The sequence below is a fragment of the Lissotriton vulgaris genome, chromosome 5 (genome assembly GCF_964263255.1).
Source record: "Lissotriton vulgaris chromosome 5, aLisVul1.2, whole genome shotgun sequence".
NCBI classification, from domain to species: Eukaryota; Metazoa; Chordata; class Amphibia; order Caudata; family Salamandridae; genus Lissotriton; species Lissotriton vulgaris.
Window position 1 is genome coordinate 298,995,383 of NC_141693.1, and position 19,121 is coordinate 299,014,503.

Sequence of the window (19,121 nt, forward strand, 5' to 3'; positions counted from 1 at the left end):
AACTTTTGGGTCGGGGCATCCTTAATCGTCTGTCTGAGTGGACCGAGGAAAATAACACCATCTCGGACACTCAGTACGGCTTTAGGATAGGGAGGTCTACTAGCGACCAATGCCTGAACCTCTACATGCTGACTGCCAAATACACCAAGGCCAGCAATGAAGCCATCTATATGGGGTTCATGGATTTGGCAGCCGCTTTCTACCATGTGAATAGGGATAAGATCTGAGCTATGATGACTCTTATGGGGATTGACGTTGGCCTAATTAACATTTTAAGGGAGCTTCACAGCGACACCTCAGCTAAAGTACAGTACAATATGGAGAGTGGGTTGACAGAATCATTCCCATGTAGGAGCGGGGTACGGGAAGGCTGTATTCTCGCCCCTTTTCTATTCTCACTTTATATAAATAATTTAGAGCAGTTTTTGTTAAATTTAAAGACAGATTGTCCAAGAGTAGGGTCTCATCACATCCCTGTTTAACTTTACGCGGATGACGCGGTCCTGCTCGCGCGTACGCCTTAAGAGTCTACAGACTTTAATTGATGGATTTGTTAAATATATGGATTCTTTAGAACTGTCCGTCAACTTGGGCAAGTCATACGTGCTGTTGGCAGGCAATAAACCTTGCACCAAATCCACTTTCACGATAGGAAGTCACAAAATAGAAAGGGTTAAAACATTCTCCTACTTAGGCTTACTATTCGATGGGTAATTCCCTGGTGGAGGAGCGTTGTTGTAAAATGATTGCCACTAATGGTGCTATTGCCAGCTATGGGCGGAGGGTAGGTAGATGGTGCCCCGAATAGGTGATGAACCTTTATGGCTCTATGTGCTGCTCCAAAGTCATTTATGGGGCAGAGGTATGGGGCTTTGCTAACATTACGCAAATTCAGTGGGAAGAAAATAAATATCTACGATCTATTTTGAAAGTCCCACAAAGTACCCCTGCTGTTATAGCACACAGGGAATTAGGGAGGCTATACCTTGAAGATTTGGTGAAGCTCAGACCCATCCTGGCCTGGCTGAAAATTTGGACAAATCCTGAGGCGTCCCTAAGTAGGGAAATTCTAAGTGATTGCCTAGGTAGAGATAAATGTATGAGCATCCCATGGCTCAAATATGTAAAGGCCCCCCTAGAAACCCTGGGCTATTAGAATCTCTTTGTCGACCCGGTAGTAATTGTACCTCAGGATAAAGTGATCGTGAAGAGAGCCTTTTTAGCCCAGAAAATAAAACATAGAGCTAAGGTCGAAGGGTCCCAAAAAACTGTGAGTGCCCATAGTCTTGTCAAAAGTACAGAGGGAATGGAGCCATACTTATACCTTATGTACAATGCCCAGGACAGGTTTTTAATGTGTCGTTTTAGGCTCAATTTATTACCTTATTTATTAGCGTCCCCGTCAGGGTTTTTAACTACAATTGAGCAGAAGGGAACCTGCGGTTGCGACAATAGGTCCCCGCAGGACTCCCTTCATTTTGTATTATTGTGTTCTTTTTACTCAATGCCCAGGAGCAGATTCTTGGTAGATATTTTAAAACAAGCCAAATTGAAATATGCTAGAGCTGCTATAATTTATTTACAACAAGCGAGTGACCCTTTTACATTATGCTGTATTATGAATTTCATTAAAGTGTTGGTCCGACTGAGGGTAACTAGAGGGGGGGATTGATTGATAAGACCTCCAATGTATCTATATTGTCTTTTCTCTCTTTTTTAAAAAAATTAGATTGTATTACAAGCAGGGTTCTGATAATGATTTAATTGGATTTTAATTAATTGTATATATATATGTGCTTTTATGGTGATTTTTAATCATCGAATAAAGAACTCTCGACTCGACTTGAATGTAATAATCCTGACAAAACAGTACCTGACTTCCAACTGTGAAGGTCAAAAGTTCGATGAAGAGAGAAAAACTGAGCTGAGCTCAGGGAGACTCCTTCTCACACGAAGGCGGTTGGAAATCTGAGGTATGGTGGCTCTGCTGGGAATGGTGTAGGCTGGTGCTGGCAGCGGATTGGCTGTAGTTTGGGCCACATAATGAGGAGGAGAGGTTACCTATGGTTTCACTACTCTAAGGTTTCCAGGCAGTTTATTCTTCTACTGCTATGGTTATTATTTACCGGGAGACTCACACCATGACGACGGGGAAGATACAAGCATGTGAATCTATGAAAGATTGAATACTGGAGAATCTGCTTTACACAGTCCGTAAATACGAGAGGAGTGGCAATACATGCTTCCTACCGGCTTCCTTCAAGCAATCGTACATTATCTGACAAATGGGGCCGGTGGGCAATTGCTGTAATTCCCACCCTTGGTACACTCTGCACCATATACGGGTCAAATTTAGATTATGCTGATTTATTGATAGAACTAGAGGTAGAGCTCGCCTTTTGGCCCACTCCATTGATAATATGTGGAGATTTTAATATTCATATGGATTCAGGGGGGTTAGGGAGGGCTGGGTACCAAGGTAGGAAACTACTAGTTTTTCATGCAGTACAGGCACTGGCCGCAAGCCATGGGCTGGTAGATATCTGGTCTATAAATAAATCTGGGGACCCAGGATATACTTATTACTCGTGCCCACATAGAAAGTATGTTAGGCTGGACAATTTTTACATTCCCAGTTCACTTGTAAATGAAGCCCAGATAAAGAAGATACCAAAGCTTCTTTCGGACCATAACCCCCTCAATCTGGAGATTGAGATTTCAGGGTATCTAAAACCCCCGGTAAGGTGGACCTTCGATAGAAAACTACTGGTTACTAATGGGTTCATCGATCACATCAAACGCTGGACTATACCGTTTTTTTATATTAATAGGTACAGTACGTCAAGGGAGATGGTTTGGGACACATATAAATCTGGGCTTAGAGGGGAAGTAATCAGCTTCCCTGGGTTTCATAGGAAAAACCAACAAGAGCGTATTAGATCACTGATGCAAGACTCGAGTAGACATGAGACAGAACATATGGCTGCTATTGTCCAAAAACAGACGCAGCGGCAGACAGAGATCAAACTAAAAGTAATTAGCACCAAAGCTAAGATAAATGGGCTGCTTAATCAATCTATAGCCAAAAGATTCTAAACTAGCAGACAGGAACACTATGAATATGGGGGGAAAAAACAGGAACACACCTGGCTCTGCGGATCAGACAAAAAACAGTGGCAAGTAGTATTACGAAGCTAAAAAGAAAGGATGGTACAGTGTCCTCTGATCCTCATGAGATAGTGAATATTTTCCAAGACTTCCATCAAGATCCCTAAAAGTCCAAGCATCAAACCACGGTGGATCCAGGGACTAGGTTCCCCCCTGTGATACAAGAGTTAGAGGGAGATATCTTAATGGGAGAAGTTAACAAGGTATTGCTATCTATGGCCTCCGGGAAGGCGGCAGGCCCAGATGGCCTACCCATGGAGATATATAAGATATAGACCAGTATAGTTATTTTCTTGAAAAAGGGGAAGGCAGCGGACAATCCAGCCTCCTACAGGCCTAATACATTAATAAATACGGATGAGAAGATCTACTCCAAAATCCTAGCGAGGAGGCTTTCAAAGGTCATCGATTCTTTAGTAAGCCCGTGGCAACACAGCTTCATACCCGGTCGTAGTACAACTGACCATATTAATAGGGTAATCTCATTATTTAACACCGCAGAGAGTTCGGGGCAACAAATGTCAATAATTTTATTAGATGCCCAAAAAGCGTTTGATCAAGTGGAATGGGGGTACCGCTGGCAGAAGTTAAGATCAAACGGCTTTGGACCCGCATACTTACTGCTCTAAGAGCAATGTATGTACAGTCATACGCAAAAATACAATAGATTTTTTTGTTTGAATATGTTTTATTCGTTTTCAAGCATTTATTTTCAGTTCACACTTAGGCATTAAGCAGAAGGATATGGTATACATAATCTACACAAAACCATAACTACTATACAGCAAAGTGATAATACATGGTGAATTTGCGTGTCTTCTTTTTTGAACACACTTCACTTTACTTTGGCAGAGTTGATGGAATTTGTGAAAAGAAATGGTGAGTTTATGTTTCTGCTCACATGATAATGAGATGCAGTGTGAGGTGGCAAGTTCGCTCTTTCGTGCGCCTTCTCTTGATCTCGTCTATTAATTAGCTTGTGGTGTATACCCCATCGTGAAGTCGCAACGTGACTGATCCGGATTAAACAATCATCTGTAACTAATGCTATATTCACAATTTTATAACAAACGTGTCAAACGCAAAAATACAATTGATGGGGCAACATTCTGGACAGGTAAAGATTGCAAGGGGACAAGACAGGGCTGCCCATGTTCCCCAATCCTTTTCGCACTATACATAGATCCGCTAATTAGAGCTATTTGAAATGACCCGGTGATCCTACCTACGGTGGTGGTAAGGGGATACAGTACTAAAGTGCTAGCATACGCAGATGACATCGCGGTAGTTACCCCTGAACCCCAGGCGACAATTGGTAGGATAGAAGATCTAGCTAGGGAGTTTGGGGAGGAATCCTGTTATGGGTTAAACGCAGATAAAACCAAGATCATCTGCTCTAGCTCAATCTTGTGGCAGGATCCCAGGAGGGCAGAGGCAGCAACCTATTTAGGGATCGCAATTGCAGCTGACGTCGATACCATCTGGAATATTAACGTAGACCCTCTGCTGATTAGAATAAGTGCAGACCTTAAGAGGATGAATATTCTACATTTATCTATCATTGGTAGGGCAAATGTTATAAAAATTACTATGTTCCCGAAAATACTTTAATTTATTTCGCTGTATACCACTAGAACCCCCTAAGTTTATGTTTAAAGAAGTTGAAGCGATCTTCTCACAGTTTATCTGGGGTTATGGGAAGGTAAGGAGATCGCTGAGATTCATGTCCCTTTCTTAAAGCCAAGGGGGGCTGGCAGTGCCAAGCATCCTATATTATTACTGGGCTATTATGTTTCAACAAATGTCTATATTGTTTAGACCAATCCCGGTAATATGTCAGACAGAGACTCCACCATCTATCTTTGAATTAGCTATGGGAAATCTAGCCCCATGCCTTCTACTTAGACAATTGGATAATAGCTACTACAAAAGAACTCGCTTCAAACCTCTCAGAGCAGCATGGAGGGTGTGGCAGAAAACCAGCAAATTGTTAAATATTCCTAAAATTCATCGTCACCTCTTATTATGGCGGTCATCATTCTTCCCAGATTTTCTATTTGACAAGACCGGTAGTAAATGGGAACAGGCAGGAATTAACTCTGTTGGTGACATCATTAATTCAACTGGTCTTATGACATTTGCAGAGATTCTGGACCACTTTGAGATAGACCCTCGAAGCTTATTTAAATACTTGCAATTAAGAGAATCCACTAAAACAGTTATGAGTCACCTTACTTCTCATTTATGCATTCCGCTTTTGTATATTTGGTCCAGAAAAATTCCCAAGTGAAGGAAGTTTATGCGCTGATGATCAAAGCTAGTGAGGATGATATAGTTAAGGTGCAATGTACATGGGCAGCTAAACTTGGAAACCAGGATGTGGATTTATACAGGTCCCTTGAACTGTCCAAAATGGTTCGTTTATCAGCCAACTTAAAGGCTCAACATTTTAAGACCATATATAGTTTATATTTTACGCCGGCCAAACTTTGGACCTGGGGGAAAAGGGATTCGAACGAATTTCCAAGATGTGGGCTAGGTCCGGCCAACATGATTCATATGTTCGCTGAATGCTCTGAATTGGGGCTGGTTAAATTGGGGATCGAATCCTTCCTTAGTAAGATTATGGGATGTACAATTACACTTACTCCTTTAATAATGCTGGGATGGGATGAATCCTTGTAGTTAGAAACACAGGTTTATTTTTGTTTCATGGCAACAGCTGCTCTCTGTATAATGATAGCCTCTAAATGGAAGGATAACGACCCCCCGACATATCAGGCTTGGTATGCTAGACTGTTTCATATATTTAATTTGGAGATCGCGCTGTACAAATGTAAGGGGAGCAGAGCTAGGAAAAAAGCGCAGCAAATCTGGGGACCCTTGCTGGAGTTTCAGACACAGGGATAGGATGGAGGCAGGGGGAGAGGAGAGGGGGGGAGGGGGAAAGGGGGAGAGTGGCGCACTTAAATCTATATGTTCCGTTTTCTTCTTCTTCTCGCTGTGTCTCAGCTCCAACACCCTCCCCTTAGGTGCTTCTGGTTCTCTCATACTCCGTTCCCTCTTTATTTTCTCTGGGTCGCTTCCTTTTTTTTGTTGTCCAAATAATGTTCTAATTTATTTATGCTGCTGTCATCACATATGGGCCTTTATGTAGTATGTTTATGTACCTGATTTATCTTTCCTGAAATATAAAAAAAAAATGAAACTAAACCCCCGAAAACAAAAACAAATGACATTTTACAACAAGCATTTACAATGCAACGGTTTCGCCTTTGCAAAAGTTTGAGCTATTGGCATTGTAAATGACAAACTTTTTATTTATGTGTTGGTTTTGAAAACAGATAAATAAATGGCATTGTAATTTACAATGGCAACAGCTTAATCTCTCGCAAATACGAGACCTATTGCATTTTCAATGCAATAGGTCCCGTATTTACGCAAGTTTGTGCTATTGACATTGTAAATAATTCCCACTGCGCAGCACGCAGACCCGGTCTGTACCAAGGGTTTTATTTATATAGCGGATGGAAACAGGTGGGGGGGGGCACGCCAACTATTTTACCCCCCTCACACACATTACCAGTAACGACACTATGTGAACCTTTGCAGAGGGGCTGCCAACACAAACACCATGTTGCGTTTTCAGCAACTTTTAATTATGCAGGTGATTGTATGCCAAATCCTTAAGTATGCATAACAAAGCGCGGCCTCAGAATCATAATTCCTGACGAGATGTCAGCAGAGCACCAATACTGGTCTTTAAAAAAAAAAAGGCCATTACTAGTCAAATAGCATTTGTGTCGAAATCTGAAGGTTTCCAGGTAAAGAATGCAGTAGCTAAGAGCGGTACACAATAGGAGTGAGCGTGAAATCTGAGAAACGGGGGCTTGTTGGCCTCATAATAAACTCATTTTGGAGGTCTGGTGGCACATCATTCCTGAAAACTGCTTGCTTTCTGTGCAGCTGCTGCTACCAATGAAACAACATAAAAGACGAACTGGGTAACTTAAGATGTGCCATTGTTCAAAGAGAGACCAATTAAATGGACAAGCATATACTTTTATGATAATACTTACTAGTGGCAAATGACATTACTAACGCGATCCTGCGTACTACTACCTGCATGTGTCTCAAATTGACACCTATACTATGGGTACTAGGAGTTAAGAGGCTGGATTTAAGTGACACATTTATTTGTGAACATGATTGTTAAGAGGATCTTTGTGTACACATTATGGAGAGTAAGTATTGGTAATAAGCAAAGGTGGATTGTGTCGGGAACTATCGCACACCCCACTGACACAAATACGACAAGAAGCGGGAGGGGAATCAGTCATGTCCTAGCTCTCTCACAGATCCTAAACACTGTCCCAATATTGTAAGCATATTGCACTATTTTACGTAGTGAGAGTTGTCTTTTTAGCCCATTGTAAGATTATCGAACCATTGCCATTAACACGGGTGCCTTCAGGTAAGGTGCTCTTGCAAACAACAACGGGAATTCCACCCCCTTAGAATGACATGGTATAGTGGCACCATTAACAACCCTTTAGGCTCCACCACGGAAATTGTTTCAGGGCTTAGGTCTGCCTCTCTCATCTACCACTTCCTGTCATATTCACAGCAAATATAAGCAACCTTCTATGTATGGCCCCTGCACACACACAGCAAGCACCATGAGAACCCACCGCGTCTTGGCAAAGCACAGCAAATACGTGCGCCAGCAGCTTGTGTCGGTTTCTTGGTTACTTCTTATATTCAGAGTAGGGCTACAATAATAATTTCCTTCAGCCTGTGTACACCTCTGAGTGGATACGCCCCCTGCCCACCACCGCCCCCATGGAGAACCCAGATGTTTCCTCCTTGAAGGAGTCAGTGTGCTCGCCTAGACACGTAGAAGAGGTGCTTCTTGTGGTGTTGTCAGGAGACTACGAGTCGGTGAGGTTGATAGCTTATCTGAGCAGGCGCAGGCAGCAGCATTCCCTCCTCACTGCCCAAATTGTGCAAATCCGAGGCCGGTAGGACCTTGCCGGGGCGAAGAGAAGCACGGCAATCCCCTCAAGCCGCCATCAGACTACATGGCCACGGAACCTCGTCGCCCAGCCCTTTACCTCACGATCCCCGCACGTCCTGCTGGCTCCTCCGTTTCTCTTCCGGGAACCTCCAGTTGCTTCTTTCCAACGATCAAAATGGCGCGACTCCAGCGGGGACGAGCGTGAGTCCAAAAGAGCGCATCACAGTAATGGGCGCGCGTGCACTGTGGCAGGCAGCCCCGCCCATTACCGCACTTGTCAGCCAATGTGAGGCGCTTCCGGGGAAGTAGAGGCGGAGCGCCAATCCAAGCTTCCTGTTAACTGGATAGAACTGTGTGAAAGTTGTACCCCCATTAAAAGCCAGTCTTAAACATGTTCTACTGGAATAGGCAGAGTGCTTTACGCTAATGGCCTCACAATAAAGGCTCCAATGTAAGCAGGTACGCACACACAGCTGCGCTTACGGGCTGATTTTTGACATTTTCGACTGATTTCGGGTTGCACCACAACCCCATTTGTAATAAAAAAAACACAGCCAATACGACTAAAAATGAAATAAAATAAAAACAAGGCCAAGGGAGAGAGGGAGGGCGAGGACAGGGGAATGAATGGACGGGGGTGGGATGGGAGTGCGTGTAGGGATTCGGGGGCGTGTTTTTCGTGCTCTCCCCTTCCTATTGGCTGGAAGGTAAAATTCCAGAGGCGGGACGAAGGCCCATACTGTAGGACCATAAGATTTCGCCCTGGGCGGAGCACTGCTACGGCCAGGCCGAAACCTAAAAAGCAGGGGGGGGAGAGGGGGGGGGGGCAGGGGGCAGGGGGGGCGGGGAGCAGGTATTAAAAAAAGAAGAAAAAAAATCTACCTTCTCATCGCTTCCTCTCCACGTCTCTCTTCCGTAGTCCCTCGCCCCCTCGCCCAGCCTGAACAGGAAGCACAACCAGGCTCACAGTCAGCCAATCACAGTGCTCAGACGCTGACTGGGAGCCTGGGCATGTTCGCCAAGCAGGCTGTAATGCAGCCTACTTGGAGAATATTGTATACGAAGGGGTTACCCAATTGAAGTCACTGGGACCTGGGTTCAATAAGTACTAGGAGGAAGGGTCCCAGTGTGGACAGGGAACATATAATGCAATTCATAAGAATTAATCCAAAACAATTATTTTGATCCGCAAAGTTTTATTCACTGCGGGATCCAGTGTAATGAATACACGTAGCATAGTAAATAGTCAACTGTATTTGAGGTCATACAGTGCCCCAGGAGGGAAGGGGGAAGTGATAGTGGAGAGGTAGGGAAGTGAAGGGATTATGTGACAGTAAAATCAACAATTCAGAACACTTTTCATGCTATAATTCGTATAGCAACAGCTGCCATAAAAAATGGCGACATTATTTATAGAAGGGCATACAACACAAAGTACAGTGTATATACAAATTTTGGCGTGTGTGGTTGCCGCAATTGGAAAAACCGTCGACGTTTCGACCCTCTGAAACTGCAGGAAGAGTTAGCCTTGCTGCGACTCATCGGCTGCCCTCGTACGGAGCTCCCAGATTAACTACTACCGAACGAACTTTGGATCAATTCCCTATGGTATTTGAATCGACCGAATACTGTTTGAGTGCATGACGCCGCTATCGGTGCAGACTCACTACCGTCATTGCCTTAATTAACCACAAGACCACACGGAGGACTTCTGACCCTGTGGTTCCCTGCCCCTCCCCCTGGTCCTGATGAAGACCCCGCAGCAAGGTTAACTCTTCCTGCAGTTTCAGAGGGTCGAAACGTCGACGGTTTTTCCAATTGCGGCAACCACACACGCCAAAATTTGTATATACACTGTACTTTGTGTTGTATGCCCTTCTATAAATAATGTCGTCATTTTTTATGGCAGCTGTTGCTATACGAATTATAGCATGAAAAGTGTTCTGAATTGTTGATTTTACTGTCACATAATCCCTTCACTTCCCTACCTCTCCACTATCACTTCCCCCTTCCCTCCTGGGGCACTGTATGACCTCAAATACAGTTGACTATTTACTATGCTACGTGTATTCATTACACTGGATCCCGCAGTGAATAAAACTTTGCGGATCAAAATAATTGTTTTGGATTAATTCTTATGAATTACTTGGAGAATATGCAAAGTGTGCATGACTGTTTGGCCGGCCCAAGAGGGCCGGCCAAACAATCATGCGCATTTAGGAGGGTGCTACCACTCCTCACCCTGCCCTGCTCTGTGAGAAGAGCAGCCCCGTAAAGCTGCCAGAAGCAGGACAAAATAAAACGATATAATGAGTTATCATTTTATTTTCCCTTCCTTTCACGGCAAAAAAGCAGAGGGGCGACACTCCTCTGCCTTAGCGGAAGAGCCTCCACTGTTTACAAAGCTCTAAAATTCAGCCTTACCTTTCATAAGGCTGCTTACAAACGAAGCCGTGTCATTGCTCCCAAATACAGTAAAAATCCAAGTTGTCCACATGCTTTCAGAACTCCTCTGCATAGCTGAAGCCAACTCTATAAGCTGCATTTCCTACACCTCAAAAGACACGACTACATTCATGGACAGACTATGAAAATGGCACTACTTGCATACCACATTGTCACACTCCAACAAAAGCAAACTCCATCAGCAACACTACTCCTACATGTTAGATAAAGAAACTATGTCATCCAGAAACTATACACCAACCATTAGCTACCATAAGAAAAAAGAAACATATTCAAAGCCTTACATACGATACAATAATGGTCACAGTTTCTTAACAGTTTCTTTCCGACAATCATCTCAAACTCAATGCCCTGAAAACAGAGTTCCTTCTGATCTCACCACCAGCGAAGATCTCCACCACGCAAATTTGGCTTAAACACCTAACTGCACTCAATGTACAACCCACCATCGTGGACTCAGCAAAATCTTTAGGCATAACACTCGACTCCAATCTCAACATGCAGCAACATATCAGCAAGGCAACAAAGGGAGCGAACTTCCAGATTAATACCCTGAGGAAACTTAAACCCTTCCTCCCAGCCAAAGACTTCCAAACCGCAGTGCAAGCTCTAGTCATCCCTCGAATTGAATACGGCAGCACCGCCCTCTGCGGACTCCCCCTAACTACAACCGCACCACTGAGAGCTTCTCTAAACGCTGCAGCGAGACTCATCACTGGGTCAAAAAAGCACTCCCATATTACCCCTGACTTGAAATCCCTGAACTGGCTGCCTTTTGAAGCCAGAATACATCTGAAAATCGCCTGCATGACACACAAGGCGGTACACCTAAGCTCACCCTGCTACCTCGCTCAGAAACTGACAATCTCGGGCGGAGCGAGAAACACTAGAGGCACAAACAATCTTCTGCTGAAACCTCGAAGATTCCGGAAGGAAAAAACATATAAGCGCTCCTTCTCAGGAATGGCGCCTAGGATCTGGAACTCACTCCCTCCCGAAACCAGGCTCATTTCCTCCACTACACTCTTTAAAAAAGAAGTAAAAGCTATCCTCATGGCTAAATACACTTGAACTATTATCTCGAACTCTCTTAATACTCTGCTACAATCTGTACTACATGTTTGACCCCTCTGCTTATTTGTATGAGTTGTCTTATTATTCACATGACTGGCTTTGCAGCCACCTATTTGTACTGTTTGATTTATTGATTTGTATGTCTGACTTTGCTCCCTCATGTACCCCTCTATGTAAAGCGCTCTGATATCTGCAAAGATCTTGTCCGCGCTATATAAAACTCTCTAAATAAATAAAATAAAATTAAACACCCAAACTAACTAAATACCTGCAAGTTTGAATAGTAAGATGCACAGAAGTCACACTCCACAAAATATCCAACTTTAGGAAATCATTAACAGAAGGTACATCAGTCTCAGCAACAACCCTCTGGTACTTCCTTCCCGTAACATCAAGAAAATGGCAGACTATCTCACCGTAAGGAAACTACTGACAACACTACTATTCAAACAAAAATATCTAGACCAAGCAAATAAAAATTGCCTACCTCCAACCTATACCAGCACCTTCACCCAGTTTCTGCTGGAAACACACCAGCCAACACCAACAAAAGCACCACAGAGACACTCACCTGCACAAGCACTATACAATCTCATACTAACACGAACACTACATCTACAGACAGTAGCAAGAAGGCAGACCCTCACTACAACAACATCTAAAAACAGTTGAATTTCTCCTTATCCACAGGCCACAAGTTCTACACGTGCAACTACTCACTGGCACCCACACGGAAACTGCATTTGGAAAATACACTGATAAATATACCCTTACCAGTACCACTCAGACACCCACATACCCCACCACATGTTTACATGCTCCACCACAAGACTACTGAGAATGTCAATAAGACATCCATAAAACAACATCAACAGGCACTGGGTCTGAAAGATACACACTTAAACGGAGACACAGACACACACATGGACATGGAGAATAATGCAGCCCTGTCACAATCATCAACATCTGGATAAAGAGACAGAGGTTCTGGGGCAAAGTAACATGGACGCCCAGTTATTGAGATATGAAGATATGAAGACATACACAGAAACTGGGGATCAATACATCTTCCTTCACCAAATGACACTGCTCATTTCTGCATGACTTAACCAGCACAGAGCTAGAGACTAATCTGGAAGCACACTCAATTCACGCTTTACATAATGCATACATGAACTGGACACTAATAGGGATATAAGGCAATAGAATAACGGGAGAAGGGGGTCATAAATAAAATGTTATTTAGCATGAAAAGAGATACTATTTTTATACAATTAAGAGCTTAATTAAGGAAAGGGACTTTGAAATATCAGTTTCTTTCCTGCCTACCCCTCTCCAATCGTTTATTGGGAGCATGAAAAGTGCTCCAAGAAGGGTCATTAACCCCTTCACCAATTTGTGCTGTTCATGAACAGAAAAGAAAGCAATATTTCTAACATCCACCCTTTATTTAAATTGGTCTCATCTGCTCTTGTGATACCGGTTAGAAGCACAGACCTTATCCAGGGTGAGAACATTGTGATTTTCCTTTCATATGGGTTAAGAGGGAGGGAAGTGTACAGTGTCCAGAGCCCAGCACCAAATTAGAGATTGCTAGAGGTGGGAACCAGCACTCATTTTTTACTGGTCAGGGAGAAAGACGCATGAGGGGGTAGATGGAATAACGCCAACAAAGGGAGAAAGATGAGATGAAAAGGAACCTGCAAAAATAAAAGAGAAAGGAAATGTAGCGTAGTAACAGTACAACTAGGCGGCTGAGGTAATTGGTTGCCCCATGGTGGGCTACAAAGAAAATCTTAAAATAATTAAGCACTGTCCAAGGCCTCAGCAACCAACTACCTGCTGGTGGAAGTCAGGCAAGTGGAAATGCAGAAAAGATATTTTGCCTTTCTCTTTATGAATGCGTGTAGTATTCCAAATTGGAAGTGAAGGAGCACTGATGTATATTTGTTAAAAGATTTACTAGTGGTATGCAGGTATTTAGGGGACATGAGATATTGTCTCCTAGCTAATCACAACCCTATAGAGATATTGGAGAGGACACCTCACCTACTAAAAATTGTGCCATGCTTCATCCTCGGTGCCCTCTCCACACCTAGGTTGGTGATTACCACCAGGATGAACTCACCGATTTCAGGAGTTCCCGGATATAGTATACTGAATTAATACTGGGCTCCAAATAAACTTTGGTTCCAATCTTTCTACGTATCAGTGAAAGGTTGGTAGGCAATATCTCATGTCTACTCAAAAGCTACGTATCCTTAGTGTAGGTTTGTGATTACCAGGGAAGATTGTATGATGCGAGCTTTTTTCTCAGTCTCAATTGTGTGTTTCAAAATGTATATTTCTTCTCACTTCAGGAGATGCTTTTGTTACCAGTAAAGGAAGAAACACTTTCATGTGGCCATCCTTCAGATATTCAGGGGCAAATACCTCTAATGGTCTCTATTTGGAAGTTTGATCCCTTACATTACCAAAAGTTTCTTCTAGGATTTGAAGTCCCTTTCCTCACTTTACCAAAGGTTTCTTCTAGGAAAATGACCAGTAGTCTACATGGAACTATTACAAATTTTAAGCAATGCATTTTAATTGAAACTATGGGCTGCATATGGGACATAGGTTGTACAATTGCCATACTGAGTGCACTTGTCCCAGTGTAACTGCTTGTCCTTTTAACTCACTTCACGCCTTGTGCAGGTAGCGCAAAATTACCCTATTATGACTAGCATCAATCCACCTTCTCTCTCTCATAACACAGCTACCTCTCCAATCACTCGTCAAATGTATCTTTCTCTTTGTCCAGATACAGAACTCCACTGCCTTCTCTCTAGGTTCATGTTACATAACTAAAACAAATGTACATACACCTGAGTGAGTGGAAGGCTCTAGGGTGGGTGCAATATGCATAAACATTCCACATAGTGTGTCAACAAACATCAGAGATTTCAAATCTTCCAGTACCAAATTACTACTTAAAAACGAGTACAGTGAACCTACAAAGGGAAACACAAGTAAATATATAAAAAAAACTCATATGATATGTAGTTCCATTTGAGATTCATTTTAGTAAACTAGCCTCCTTCTTTCACAATTAGGGTGTCAATATTTGGATCCACTACTTATTCACGGATGCCTCACAATTATGAGTGGTTGAGGGTGAGTATGTGTTTTAAAAACAGGGAAGCACATGGCTCCTTAGCCTAAGTCTAAGTCTGCCCAAGATGGCTCCCTCCCTGTACTCACCCAGCAGCATCACCACGTGGTTCTCATTCTCCAGCTGCTGCTGTGCAGATTTTTGGTTGTGGTTCTCCAACGCTCGCCGGGATTCCAGCTTTAGAGAGTTATGCTGCACCTGCAAGTCCAGGAGCTGCTTCTTCACTTCTTCATGCTGGTTCTGAGCATGACAGAAACAGGAGGTTAAGGCGCGGGTAAGGCCCCTCCCCCCCCCCCCCCCCCCCCCCCCAAGCAGGAAGAAAACACTGAAACAAGTAGGTTTCCTTCCTTTGATAAGCATGTTGAAACTTCAGGTAATTCAATGTGCCTGCCTCTTTATTGAGCAGTCTGCACATATGCAGCATGCATGTTGAACAAACATTACGGAATTATAGTTAGAATGGAAAATTATATTATTTATAAGTCCACTTGAGAGACACAGAAATCCGGTTCTTAAAAAAAAGTGTCTGAAGTTAATATAATTTAGTAAGATGACATGCATTACATGTCATGTTGCTTAGTTTTCATTGATCTAAAAACCGCCAAAATCATACTTTCTTGCCAGGCCCAATTTAAGGAGGAACTTTCCAATTCAATTTCCAAATTCTGCTTGCAAAAAAAAGCGTAAGGTGTGTGCGACTGCCGAATTATCCATGATTCACCAAGGATAAAAGTCTGTGATATGAGAGTCCCTAATTTACTTATGTGGGTAACTTATGTAGATGTAGTTTTTAGCTTATGTGACATTTGTCTTTGTTCCTAAAGGTTTGCAAGCAGAATCGTAAGCAAAACTGCATGCAAGTGTGGCCAAAAGACTCCCAGCTCTGGCTGCAATGGACACATTTCTAGGCCATATGGAGAACAATCACACAATGGCAGTCAACAGGACATCTTTCAAAAATGGGTGAAGGATCTTTGCACCTACCTCATTCTGTCTCTACCTCATTTATAGCCTTAACTTCTTGTTCCCAACAGCAGCACCCAAGGTCGCTGCACGGTCATAAACCATAAGCCGGTGGTCAACCCACCACAGGATCGAAATATCGACCTTGGAAGGGTGGCCCTATGTAGCCCGGCTTCTTGATGCTGTGGTACCTGTCCATGGCCAGTATTAATGGTATGGGGATCATACACAGGAAAAAGCAACAATGACAAGCAGGCGCTTGGCGTTAACTGCATGAGTCTCAGAGACATTCATATTTTGTTTCTGATAACAAACCATCCCATTGCAATTTATTTGTGGAAAACGAACAAAATGTTAACCAAGCTGTCGTGACAAGGCAGTGTGGCTGAAATAGAAATTTTTGTTGGAGGTGCCCCAACCGAGTTAGCAAAAGCAAATCAGGATAACATTCTCCATCTGTGCAGTGGGGATCTTTAATCATAGTCGCCGGGCTGCTACAGTGCCTGGTCAACCGAGGCCCTTATCCTGCATGTAGTCAAGAGAGTCAAGGAATTATTTCTCCATAGACTTACTTTCTTCTATTTAGACTGTCATCATATTCAAGCGTTTCCTAGCAACCCTAAGTATGCAGATTGGCATACAATGCTTTAACTGATATTATTAGGTTCTTTTAGCCAACCTAAAAATAATTAATTGAATTCCTAACACTTTTTGCTGGGCAGTCTTGGATTCATCTTCAAGGGTTAGTTATTTTGTCTCGCTGTATGCTGCGTCCTAACACTCTCTCGCCACCTCAGGCAGGAGCTCAGACTTGTTACTGTTGCTGGGGCAGGGTTGCTTCAGAAGCCTTACCTACCCGATTAAAGCCCTCACCACTAATGGCTCGTAAATTCCGATAGGCCCAGGAAATGAAATTCCAAGTTTTGTATTTTTACGAGGAGATTTAGCTGCTGGCAGGAGCCAAAATGTCTGTGGATTGGGGAAACATGCGCAAAACGGCCAGAAACACAGACGCTGCTCCCCCCTCCTCAAGTTATGCCCCAAAAACTTTCACCCTCCATTGTTTTCTTACCCTCTACCAAGATCCCCAGTGATGGCACTCGTACTCGAGGTTTGGGAATTGAAAAAGTGCCCGGATACAGAGTGTTAATCTACTGACTTGCTGATTTGAACTCTTTATAATATTCATAATAGCAAGATGAAGCTATGGCAGAATTAACATTTCACTTCATGCATAGTTTCATTATTTAATACAGGTGATCGTGCATTACTTAGGTGAGTGCAATAAACAACCACAGTAACACGCCATTGTTTTAGGTGTTGGAACACAAAGTAAATTTAGGAAAGTTAGTGTGTTGGCTGTCACCCACGTAGCGAAAGTCTGGGAAATCAGCCAATGTTTTGGAATTTATCTTTTCAAAAGACATGTGCAAAAGTATTCTCCAGTACAAAGAACTATGTATGATTCTGGATGTGGTCCAATTGGTTGTCATTCAGGAGTGAGGTGCAATACAGGAAGGTGATGAATGATAAGTCAGTCCTTCTGGTGTGAACTGGTCTGAGACCAGAGGTCACATTTAACAGGTCTCCATCGGTCTGAGATGAAAATAGATATTTGTGAATGCATCCAATTGCCGTAATAAGATCAGCCTTATTGAAATCCAGTTGTGGTAACATTAAAGGCAATCAGATGCAGGTAGGTGTTGTCAGAAGGAGTGGTCTTCAAGCGCTTTATAAGGCCATGTTTTTTAATCTAAAGGCGAGAGCTCTGAGGACTGAATGCGATGCTACAGATGCTTCTGGACTGATGCCAAGGCCAGCATCTGTCCATAGCCACCATCTTTTTAGCTCATGTGAGTGAAACATCTCAAGTCAAGGAATAGGAAGACCAGAGGGCATCTCAAGGGATCGATCAAGCCAATTTCATGAGATGTTAAAAACCTGGGATGATTGTCTGTAATGTCAAACCAGTCCACCTGCAATGTCCAAGGTTCCTGCAGGTGGGATTGTGTATGTGTTGAATAGAATGTTTTTTTTAAAAAAACCTTCTGTAACATTACTGGCACGTGACTAAGAATTAGAACAAACTCTAGTTAGAATAGAGCTACAATGTATTATGATAAAACCAACTATTGAGTGGTTCTTGAATCTATGTCATCATTTGTTTTCATATTATTATGTTCACTAATGGGTACCATTTCTGCCACGTCTCTTGTTAGGATACATCACATGAGGTTACAGATATTGACTAGAACTCTCAAACACGGGTAACTAAAAACAATATACAAAAAATAAATAAAATATTTTTGGTCTTACCCTGACAGTCTCTGACAGATATAATATCCTGATCAAACATGCATGTGTAATTCATATATATGCATAATAGATCATATGTTAGTGAGGTTTGCTTTTCGCATTGTGAAAATAGCGGTCAATGTCTGACTATTTTCTTGGGCTAAGACACGTAGCCGTGGTGTGCCCTCTTACCGAATATTATTCGTGGTCTTGGGAAATAACATGTCCACCCCCTTGCACTAGCCCATCCATGGTCTAACACATACACAGGGTCATTAAAATGTGAGTGATATCAAGATATAAGCCACCAATCAATGGACGTCCCATCCACCCTCCCCTCTGTTCTGCTGCCTCAATTAGGTCTGCCTCCGAGTGCCAAATTCACATGCTTTAGTATAAGCATCACCTAGGCTTCACCTGAGCACGTCTTATGTTGCATACCTTCAGGATCTTGTGCTGAGAGGTGAGGGCGCCGTAGCGGTTCATGGCATCTTGCTGCAACACAAAGCAGAGGTGTCGTATGTAGAGCAAAACAAAACCGAACAGATGAGCCTTGCTCAGAAATTGTTTAAAGGTTTGTGTAAGTATTTGTATACGTTCAAGCATATTTTAATAAGTATGGGATGACAAGGTGGATAAAGCTTAGAGGTGAACCTCGCCACTGGGTCAAACCATCATTTCAGGTCACTTTCTACAAAAGCAACATCTAATGTCTTAGAACCCAACAACCTTCTATTCTAGCTGAGGGGCGGGGGTTGGTCATGTCCTGGAGCGTACTGCACCCAGTAATTATAGGGTGCCGTACCATATAAAGTGTACTCGGTCACCTGCAATCGTGACCTAAGTCCCTTCTGGTCAGCGGAATATCAGAATCCTACTTTTAGGGGCCCTGTATTAGGTTAGGTTAAGCTGATTTGCAGAGCGCAACAGCTGCCACAGCAGAGGAACCTCCCTGCACTAAAAGCAATAAAGGCTGCTGACAGC

General features: G+C 43.0%; 1 protein-coding gene across 1 annotated transcript in view; it reads right to left on the reverse strand.

Annotated features, from left to right (window-relative positions):
• The window catches only part of LOC147710760 (uncharacterized), a 474,425-nt gene that overhangs the window by 357,503 nt on the left and 97,801 nt on the right, over positions 1-19,121 (reverse strand). The window contains exons 4-5 of the mRNA XM_086921479.1: positions 18,579-18,632; positions 14,969-15,119 (exon numbers count right to left, since the gene is read on the reverse strand). Coding sequence (XP_086777605.1) covers positions 14,969-15,119; positions 18,579-18,632 — 205 coding nt within the window. The remainder of the gene's footprint in view (positions 1-14,968; positions 15,120-18,578; positions 18,633-19,121) is intronic.